The sequence below is a fragment of the Oreochromis niloticus genome, unplaced genomic scaffold, assembly GCF_001858045.2.
Source record: "Oreochromis niloticus isolate F11D_XX unplaced genomic scaffold, O_niloticus_UMD_NMBU tig00007894_pilon, whole genome shotgun sequence".
NCBI classification, from domain to species: domain Eukaryota; kingdom Metazoa; phylum Chordata; class Actinopteri; order Cichliformes; family Cichlidae; genus Oreochromis; species Oreochromis niloticus.
This window is the reverse complement of record NW_020328829.1, coordinates 29,229-38,961: the sequence shown is the minus strand read 5'-3', so window position 1 is coordinate 38,961 and position 9,733 is coordinate 29,229. Positions and strand designations below refer to the sequence as shown.

The 9,733-nt window shown below is 37.1% G+C and overlaps 2 protein-coding genes across 4 annotated transcripts; both read right to left on the bottom strand.

The window, feature by feature from the left end:
* Window positions 1-641: 641 nt before the first annotated feature.
* Window positions 642-2,760, bottom strand: LOC109201112 (cystatin-B). The gene is made up of 4 exons (XM_019356635.1): window positions 2,737-2,760; window positions 2,231-2,335; window positions 2,040-2,141; window positions 642-1,368 (listed from the first exon to the last, which is right to left on the bottom strand). The coding sequence occupies exons 1-4, from the start codon at window positions 2,758-2,760 to the stop codon at window positions 1,240-1,242; spliced, it is 360 nt and encodes a 119-aa protein (XP_019212180.1). The 3' UTR covers window positions 642-1,239.
* Window positions 2,761-4,424: 1,664 nt separating this feature from the next.
* Window positions 4,425-9,369, bottom strand: LOC109201113 (flocculation protein FLO11-like). 3 transcript variants are annotated; one of them, XR_003218406.1, is made up of 8 exons: window positions 8,581-9,369; window positions 7,090-7,208; window positions 6,880-7,002; window positions 6,149-6,214; window positions 5,939-6,011; window positions 5,171-5,275; window positions 4,662-4,723; window positions 4,425-4,567 (listed from the first exon to the last, which is right to left on the bottom strand). XR_003218406.1 is itself a non-coding variant. In XM_025904975.1 (6 exons), the coding sequence occupies exons 1-6, from the start codon at window positions 9,320-9,322 to the stop codon at window positions 5,173-5,175; spliced, it is 1,242 nt and encodes a 413-aa protein (XP_025760760.1). In that variant the 5' UTR covers window positions 9,323-9,369; the 3' UTR covers window positions 5,171-5,172. The 3 variants fall into 3 exon arrangements, 2 of the variants coding, with proteins under 2 accessions (XP_025760760.1, XP_019212181.1); XM_025904975.1 differs by lacking the exons at window positions 4,425-4,567; window positions 4,662-4,723 and having other exon boundaries at window positions 5,939-6,027; XM_019356636.2 differs by lacking the exons at window positions 4,425-4,567; window positions 4,662-4,723; window positions 5,171-5,275 and having other exon boundaries at window positions 5,328-6,011.
* Between the last annotated feature and the right edge of the window lie 364 nt (window positions 9,370-9,733).

Here is a 9,733-nt window from a genome sequence, read left to right as displayed (position 1 = left end):
CTTATATCATTAAGGGAAATTTATTTATTTTTGTTTTTCTTTTTGTTTTTTCAAAAATGTAATTAAAAACATAAATACCACCCTTATGGGTATACAGTAAGCTTGAAGATCAGACGACAGCAAGTTAAGTCTAAAGTCAACTCTTTAGTCTGACACAGTACTTCTTTCTTATCTTTGCTTAGTTTGTCATTCAAATGATGAAGTGTTTCTGGTCTACAGGATAAATAATACATGTCAAATAAAAGTCAAATATTTAAAGTCTATCATCAAATGTTTATGTGCTACAGTTCATCTTGACTATTGTATAATATTATTTATTCACTTTTAAAACATTTATGGGCCTGACGATTTTGCTTTAGCTCTAGCTCATGTGAGAAAGAAACTTTTCACAGAACTCTGTGCTGTCCTATGAAAAACCAAGTACAACACCTGACTCGATACTTTGTCGAACAAAACAAACCACAAAATTCACATTGATGTAATTAACAAAGACAAGCGTCAGTAACAAGATAAAAGAAACACTGATTAATGGTCAAATTTGCTAATAAAATAATGCTGACAACCTACTGACCACCTTTCATGTGTACTTTCAGTTATCTCCTAAAAGTAGGAAAGTTGATTTCAATCAATAAGAGACCCTCTGACTGAACTGTGCTTTATTTTAGGTCCCCTTCAGATATGCGTTCAAAAAGGATAACATGCTAAATGAAATATAACTCTCCAAATGATGCTATAATTGACTCTTACACACAGGATGTGGGGAAGAAAAGTATTTAAACTTCAGTCTCACATGGTTATTGCTACAAGAATGTAAAATATGATTTTGTGAGTTTGAAAACACATAACATTGTGTGCTAAAATCCTTCAATTCAGAGCCTGGAGACATGCGTACAGCTGAGTTTTACTAAAGACATTGCCCATATTAGGAAAGGCACGTGTGTTTGGCTTTACTGATTATGTAATTTTCTGGCCCTCTTTCAATGTGACAAATCAAATACAGTCCACTCCCGGGGTTGCAGACATTTCACAACTCAGAAACAACAACAGAAAAAAAATCTGCTTCATTCATTTAATTAAGTACTTTGTATAAAACATGATCCACTTTGTCTTCCATTTTCTGCAGTATGTTATTATATGTAAACAAGGAAAGCTTTCCCCTCATGAAGAGGCAGGTTATTAATGGATTACAATGAGAGTACAGGGTGTAGGCACTGATGCTTTGGCTGGTTCATTTTCCCATTAGAAGTACTCAATACTGTCATGTTGACTCTTGGGGTGCTGCAGATCGGTCAGCTCAAGCGTTCCTCCATAAGCCGGGAGTTTCTTGTAAACACGGAGGTGAACATATTCGCCTCCTCCCACATAGACCTGCAAGGAAGTACAAGGAAAGTTAAAGGAGATGCTTAATGTGCACATAGAAGTACTCCTGCTCATTTATCACAGCTGTGGTAATGTAAGCCACAGCTGTGGGCCAAACAACATGCTAACATGTGGAAATGGGGAATCCAGAGCTTTATAGAGTGCACGATGGTTCTAGTGTTCACAAACACAACATTTGTTGAGCTCTGTTCATGGCTGAGACAGTTTATCAAGTAAATATCTGCTTATGCTTCTTTATTTAACCCATTAGGGTGTTGTGTATTACAAGTCAACATCTGCAAGTACAGGAACTGCTCGTTTTGTCCGTTAACACCAGGAGTGTGACGCGCACATGCATTTTCATTTGTGGATTCTTCCAAAAAATTTAAATGCACTTAACCAAAATTTGGGTGTTTTCAATGATTGAAAGCATCAGCAGTGATGCTAGAAAACTTAAAACAGTTTAAGTTTTGTATGAATCTCCATATAAATGACCACATAAACGCAGAGTGTAGAGGTAGTTACTGGGGGGGGAAAACAACACTGATCGTGGCTTGAGTTTTCACTTGAGAGATCAGATTATCTACAGTCAATGCTCTTATTGATGATATTTGTTATATGCAAGACCTCATAGCTTTATAGTGTTGCACTGTGCTCACTGCATGCATTACAAACATTACCTTAATGAAGTAGTTGGTCCCAGCTACGAGCTGTGTTTTGTAGCTTTTTGCAGTGAAAACCTCGAAGTTTCTCCCAGTTTTCTGCTCTGCGAGAGATTTCATCTGAATAACAAAGACAGCAACATCTATATGAAACACAGTCCCTGTGTGCGCACAAAGTTTTGAGTGTAAAATCTCTTTTTTCTACTCACTGCATCGCAGATCTTCTGAACAACTTCATCAGCCCGCTTCACCTTGGTCAGCCTCCGCACATTTCCACTTCGACAACATTTTGTTGGTAAAAAACGACCAAAAAGCTAATAAATACACGCCAATTCACAAGACTCCGCATTTTGGACCAGCGCAGGGGAGCGAGATGGATGCTGTTTGTAAACGATTATGTAAAAAATAAATAAATAAAAAATCAAAACAAGTTATATGACTCCGCATTTTGGACCGTACCATCAGCTCAGGGTCTAGGGGGAGGTATTTGCAAACGTCATGTAAAAAAAAAGAAGAAGAAGAAGAAAGAAGCACACATAGACAGACTAAGACAAGAAAATAATGACTTTATTCAATTTTTAGACGTTTGTGTTTATACGATAAATCTCTTAAATATTTAAGCGTATGACAGCTAACTGTGGAGTCTGCCGGTGTTGTGGCCAAAAAATGATCGTCCGTCAAAAGCTGATTTCCGGTGTTGTGCCAAAGTAGTTACCCCCGTCAAAAATTGTTTCCCCATCCACGAGAGCGCGCAAAGTAGGAGGAGCCACTTGCCCAGCTCCGTTCTGTACGCTACTTGTCACTGATCTGCAGTCGACGCAATAAAGAGTAAAAGCTGGAAAACGGCAGGCTCGATTAATTTAATATTAGTTTCGTGACATTGTAATGTGCCGTGTGGAAGACAATTTACATTAAACTGTACACTGAAATAACCTGCTGGGAATACTTTGTCTAGAAAAATACTTTGATACTATAATACTGTAAAACCAGACGCGATCATGGAAACACGTCGCTCTCCGGTGAATTTACACTCGGTTTACATTTTGTAGCCAAGCTATCACGAAGGAGTTTATTTGCGAAATCAATCACAGTATAACCAATAACTACAGTAACGCTGGAGAGGGTTTCTTCACAGCAAAAGTTATGGAGGGATACAGATTTTATCAGGCTGTGTGGCATCGGCTGCCAAAATGTGTGCCCCCCCATCTGTAATCCATATTGGCTTTCCTATCACAAAGGGTATATTGCAAAATAAGTCACAGTATAACCAATAAGTACAGTAACTTTGGAGAGGATTTCTCCTTCACAGCAAAAGTTATGGAGGGATACAAAATTTATCAGGCTGTGTGGCATCGGCTGCCAAAATGTGTGCCCCCCCATCTGTAATCCATATTGGCTTTGCTATCACAAAGGGTATATTTGCAAAATAAGTCACAGTATAACCAATAAGTACAGTAACTTTGGAGAGGATTTCTTCTTCACAGCAAAAGTTATGGAGGGGTACAAAATTTATCAGGCTGTGTGGCCTCGGCTGCCAAAATGTGTGCCCCCCCTATCTTTAATCCATATTGGCTTTGCTATCACAAAGGGTATATTTGCAAAATAAGTCACAGTATAACCAATAAGTACAGTAACTTTGGAGAGGATTTCTTCTTCACAGCAAAAGTTATAGAGGGATACAAAATTTATCAGGCTGTGTGGCCTCGGCTGCCAAAATGTGTGCCCCCCCTATCTGTAATCCATATTGGCTTTGCTATCACAAAGGGTATATTTGCAAAATAAGTCACAGTATAACCAATAAGTACAGTAACTTTGGAGAGGATTTCTCCTTCACAGCAAAAGTTATGGAGGGATACAAAATTTATCAGGCTGTTGGCATCGGCTGCCAAAATGTGTGCCCCCCCTATCTTTAATCCATATTGGCTTTGCTATCACAAAGGGTATATTTGCAAAATAAGTCACAGTATGACCAATAAGTACAGTAACTTTGGAGAGGATTTCTTCTTCACAGCAAAAGTTATGGAGGGGTACAAAATTTATCAGGCTGTGTGGCATCGGCTGCCAAAATGTGTGCCCCCCTATCTGTAATCCATATTGGCTTTGCTATCACAAAGGGTTTTTGCAAAATAAGTCACAGTATAACCAATAAGTACAGTAACTTTGGAGAGGATTCTCCTTCAAAGCAAAAGTTATGGAGGGATACAAAATTTATCAGGCTGTGTGGCATCGGCTGCCAAAATGTGTGCCCCCCCCATCATAATGCACATTGGCGTTGCTATCACGAAAGAGTTTATTTGCAAATAAATCACAGTATAACTAATAACTACAGTAACTTTGGAGACATTTTCTTTTTTTAGACTTCTTAATTTAACATCTACATATATATATATGTCGATATGTGTGTCTCAACAATGTGTGCCATAAGAACACTAGCTGTGCACCTTTAGTGTCAACTATGTACAAGCGAAACAAATAAACACGTCTTCTGGTGGTGGGCTTTTCACGCAGAGCTGGTGGAACCACCGCAAACACATCTCACACTGAATCTGTAAAAAAAATAAATAATTATAAATCCCAATGTTAAAATTTCATTTACGGGAATTGATCATAACATTTAGCAGTCTTTCATGATGACATTACCCATTTGTTGTCAGTTTCATGCTCTTCTTCGCCGCAGAAAAGACAGATGTTTGTCAAGTCATCTGTTTTAAAAAGTGAAAAAATAGCACATAGAGTATACTACCTACTGCACTTATTACTTCATTCAAACAACTATATGGTTTGTTTCTACAGCTATCATGATGAAAATATTCATGATTTCAGAACACTGAATTGTGGAAAATGAGTTACCTGTCTCTAGGAGGAGAGTGTGGCAATTTGCAGCCTGTGTGTGTTTATGGCCTTTTTTGTAGACGGAAAGTCTATTGACTCTTTTTGCAAGATCTTTCAGCAAACTGAAAAAGAGATTCTAAGATGACTAAATAGGCTAATATCGTAAATGTTATTTTATAGAAATTTGTTTGCTGTGAATCAATTTCTTTCTTTTTTGTGTAATTATCTTATATTCCTTTTCCTGTCATTAACATTTATTACAACACAACATTTCCAATATTGTTGTATATATGTAGTATTACGGTTAAGACTCGTACTTTCAATGCAAAGACTCCACATGAGGTAGCGTCCAATTGTTTTGGGTGTTTGACTGTGTCACAAGTCCATCTTGAGACGTTGCATCCTTTTTTCGCATGAATGCCCTGAAAGACAAGTACAATAAAAACAAATAACATGTTTTAAAATTTGGTGACACAAAAAGATGAACAGTATGGAGAGCTTAAGTGTCTGTTGAACATCAAGTTAAGAACACTGACCACACTGTTTTGTTAAAATCATTACTTTTTAAAAGTCTACAACGCATTTTCGTGGACAATTACTTGTGCTTTTATTTTCCTATTTCCTCCCATGATATAGAAATCAATCACTTACACAGTACACTTTGAAGAGATGTGGAGGAGAAGCAAAGATGAAATTCACACATGTATAACCTATGTGAAATTATTTTAGACATTTGTCTGATGTTTTAGTGCTAAACCTCCGCAACACTTTATGCAACTACTAAACATTAATATCCCCGTGCTATATTTTCTAATGTAAAAACATCATCTCATACAGACATCAGGTCCTCAAATAAACATTGAAACATGGGGAGACTTCTCTTTAAAGGCAAAATTAACCCATAACACCACAATATCAGAAGACGAACACAAAAATTTAAACCTGTTGCTGCTAGTTTTTTAATTCTGAGTACCATTTATTTTTGATTGACATCATACTTGTAATTGTCATAATAAACACAAAAATAACAAAAGCAACAAAGAGTTTAATAAAGGGTCGAAATAAATTTGAGCAGTTATCCTTACCTTGTTGATTCCAAACAATTTTGGATACCTTGTTTAGTTTCTCCGAGTGGATCAAGATACAGCGACTTCTTTTCTTGTGGGTAAATGACCTACAGTAAAATTATGTGGAGAATTACATGTAATAATTCAAGACTTAAGATTATCTGCATGCCATGCATTTTCTTATAAAACTGATTTGATGAATATTGTAAATGCAATTATTTTGTTTACCACTAATGTCCAGTGATGATGTTCATTTACAATTCCCAGAATCACTTCATGCTCCATGGGTTTGATCTTAAATTGAAACAAAAGAATAAAAATATTAACTTCAGACATAAAAAAAGAAATGCAATAACATGTTGTTTAGAGTCCTTTTTTATTAAAGCAATTTATGATATATTATATATCATCCACTTATAAAGTACTCTGTGACAGCCATGATTCATCCCTCATTTCTTTAAACTGTGCAAGAAGCTGGACTATCTTATATTTTTATAAGTGGTTTGCACATTACTTCCTCCAAGACTAATAAAGCTCTTTCTAAGGATTTTCTTTGGACATGGAGTTCATTTTCACTCATTTTCAATGCGATCATTGTGCCATCTGCAAAATAATGTGTAATGCTTTATTAAGCCTCTTTAACAGTGACGTATGAATCACTTGAGAATAAAAAGGTACCTATTAAAGAGATGAAGCAGTGTTGATGATTTCAAAAGAGATATTAGCCAAATGTTTGCAAATCTCAAATCAAGCATTGATTGGAGTGTGTACAAAAAAGGAGGAAACCAGACAAGTAGAGAACAAAAGAGAACTGGCAAGTCTAATAAACTATCCACATCTACTAACCCCAGTCTCAATTCGTTCTTTCTCCATAAGCTGTTATCCAATCTAAATCTGGATGTGGATATGATCTGAGGTACTTAAACAATACACACAAGATTCTTTCTAGAGATACCTACCTTGAGTCTTGGAGCTTTTCTCTTCCAAATGGCAGTCATTGAAAATGAATCAATGAATGCTGCTTTGGCTGAATTATGGCGATTGCATTGTCTCACCATGATCGCAAGATATGCATTAATAGACTGCGAATACAAAATGTAAACATTTTTAACTGTTGTCAAGCAATAAAACACTGATAGTTGCATTGTTGTCAGTAAAGATCACTGTACCTCACTTTCCAACTCCATGTCCGGACCAATTTGTTGGATATCCCAGTAGAATAATTTGTAAGCACCAATTTTGGAGAGTAGAACGTGAGGACTCTTTCCAGCCCAGGCATCCATTATATCTACAAAAAGTAATGAGAAAAAGAGACAAGTCATCAGGACTAAATGTAAATCAAAATTTAAAATGCATAATTTCTTATGTAGTTTTCTGACAAAAGGCGTGTTTCAGGGTAAATACTTTTAAGACGCTGATAAAATGGGCACATGGTTTAACATTGTATTTTGTAGAAAAAAAAGAGCACTTAAATTTGCTTTTATTTGGGGGTAAAGTTACACTTACAATGTCCTCTAAAGAAATTTAAATAAATTCATATTAATAAAAGAAAAGGAATTTAAATACATAGCAATAGAAATGCTCTTGCCCCCTATCAAATTTTTTTTCCAGCAGAAACACCTATTACAACAATTTTTTAAAATTATGTTTAGTTGAAGCTACATGAATATGTTTTAAAATACTCAGGCTCAAGGCTTGCACCTGTGGCCTTTACTATTACATAACCATTTCTGGAAAAATGTTATTTTTCTCCTCCAAAACTAGTTTTATTGTCTTTAAAATAGAGTGTCAATTTCTGGGCTGTTAAAAGCAGCTTCTTAAAGAGTATTTGATCTTTCGAACTATTGCTGGCAGGCAGTCATCATCACAACATTAATATACTGCTTGTAGTGGGCATTCTATGTCACTAACAGCATATATGACAGCAATTTCAGAAAAGAAGAAAATGAAGAACATACACTACTAGTCAAAATTAGGGACACACCTTCCCATTCAGTGTTTTTCTGTGTGTTCATGCTTTTCATGCAGTGACAATCATCTTATGTGACTACCCCATGAAGCTCACTGACAGAAGGCCTAGAGTGTGCAAAGCAGTGATCAAAGCAAAGGGTGGCTAATTTGAAGAATCTAAGATATAAAAAATATTTTGGTTCTTTCATATTTTTGGTTTACTACATCATTTGTGTTAGGGTTAGTGCTCCATATGTGTCCATTCATAGTTTTGATGCCTCGAGTTCTAATCAACAATGAATCTACAAAATAGACAAGGAAATTAAGAAGCAACATTAAAATGAAGGTGTGTCCAAACTTTTCACTCTTAGTGTACATCAGATGTACAATATCAATCATTAACATTCTGGGTTCCACAACAACAAAAGAAAGATTCACAGTTTTGAAGGACTCACTTTTTCATTTGTGTAATTTACACATGTGGCTTACATCCTTTTACAAGTTTTCTATAATGTTTTGCCCCATGAAGGTTTTTTTTTAAAGCATTAACATATTGTTAAATTTAAATATTCTGTTAGGAAATATACCTAAAAAAATCTTTTTAAAGGTGTAAAATTTGCTATGCCATGATCTACAGAGTACTGAAACAAACACTGTCATAGGAACAAAAGTCCTTTTTTAAAAAATAAAAAAATATTATATTTATTTACATTTCTCTGCAACAGGTTCAGTGTATCTCTGAGAGGGTGATGCTGGAGGTGGTGCAGGGCTAGCTTGTGTGGCTGTTGCTGGGGCTGGTGTCACAAGTGGAACTGTTGCTTCCATGGTTTGTGCTGTAGATTGCTGGGCTGTAATCTGTGGAGCTGAGGCTTGTGTGGTTGTAGCATTTGGAGCTGTGGTCTGTGAGGATGGGTCTGCTGCCGTTGTGGTCTGTGATGCTGGGTCTGCTGCCGTTGTGGTTTGTGAGGCCTGGTCTGCTGTTGTGGTTTGTGAGGCTGGGTCTGCTGTTGTGGTTTGTGAGGCCTGGTCTGCTGTTGTGGTTTGTGAGGCCTGGTCTGCTGTTATGGTCTTTGAGGCTGGGTCTGCTGCTGTTTGGGATTCGGTTTGTACAGCTGTAGCATATTCTGGTGCTGTAGCACTTGTGGCTGGTTCGTTCTCTTTCTGTGCTGTTGCTCCTGACTCTGGATCTGATACCGTTATTGCTATACCTTGTGGAACTGGAGATGGATGTTGTGTTTGAACCGATAGTGATGTAAGTGATGCCATTGGTGCTGTAGGCTGTGTAGCTCTAGGAGGAGGTGGTGGTGGTGCTACCGCCACTGGTGCTGCTGTAGCCTGTGAAGCTAGAGCAGATGCTGGTGCTGCTGCAGCTTGTGGTGCTGCTGGACCTGGTTGTGCTGTTGGTAATGTGGCTGCTGTTTTCTTTGAACCCCGGTGTGGCACTCTTGGCATGCTGTCTTTGCTTAACTTTAGTTGGTCAATATTTACTTTTGGAATGATTGTCCATTGGAATCCTGAAGATCTGCACTTTTACCTTGGATTGCTGTAATAATGTAAGGGCCTAAAAGTTTGCTTCAAGTTTTCCCCCTTTCCTCTGCTGACTTCTTATGTTAGCTCTTAAAACTTTGTCACCAACTTTGAAGACGACATCTCTCGTCATCATTTTTATTTTGCCCTTTGTTTTTTCCTGAGCTTTGACCACATTGTCCTTCACCAGTTCCAACAGCTTTTGATGCTTTTGAATGTCTTCCGACAGCTCCTCCTGCCCCACAATGTCTTCCACACTCTCATCAACCTTTGAATCAAAAGACATGTCTATCATTACTATAATTTGTGTAAGATACACAGATAGTACATAAAAGA

Excerpts from the sequence above, each read along its gene's own strand:
- LOC109201113 (XM_019356636.2), bottom strand. The coding sequence starts at position 9,322 with ATGCCAAGAGTGCCACACCGGGGTTCAAAGAAAACAGCAGCCACATTA. Across the intron at positions 7,003-7,089 it reads ACATGGAGTTGGAAAGTGAG|TCTATTAATGCATATCTTGC; the intron begins GTACAGTGATCT and ends TTGTATTCGCAG. Across the intron at positions 6,215-6,879 it reads GAAAAGCTCCAAGACTCAAG|ATCAAACCCATGGAGCATGA; the intron begins GTAGGTATCTCT and ends TTTCAATTTAAG.
- LOC109201112 (XM_019356635.1), bottom strand. The coding sequence starts at position 2,760 with ATGGGGAAACAATTTTTGACGGGG. Across the intron at positions 2,336-2,736 it reads GGAAACAATTTTTGACGGGG|CTTTTTGGTCGTTTTTTACC; the intron begins GTAACTACTTTG and ends TGTATTTATTAG. Across the intron at positions 1,369-2,039 it reads GGACCAACTACTTCATTAAG|GTCTATGTGGGAGGAGGCGA; the intron begins GTAATGTTTGTA and ends ACTTCCTTGCAG.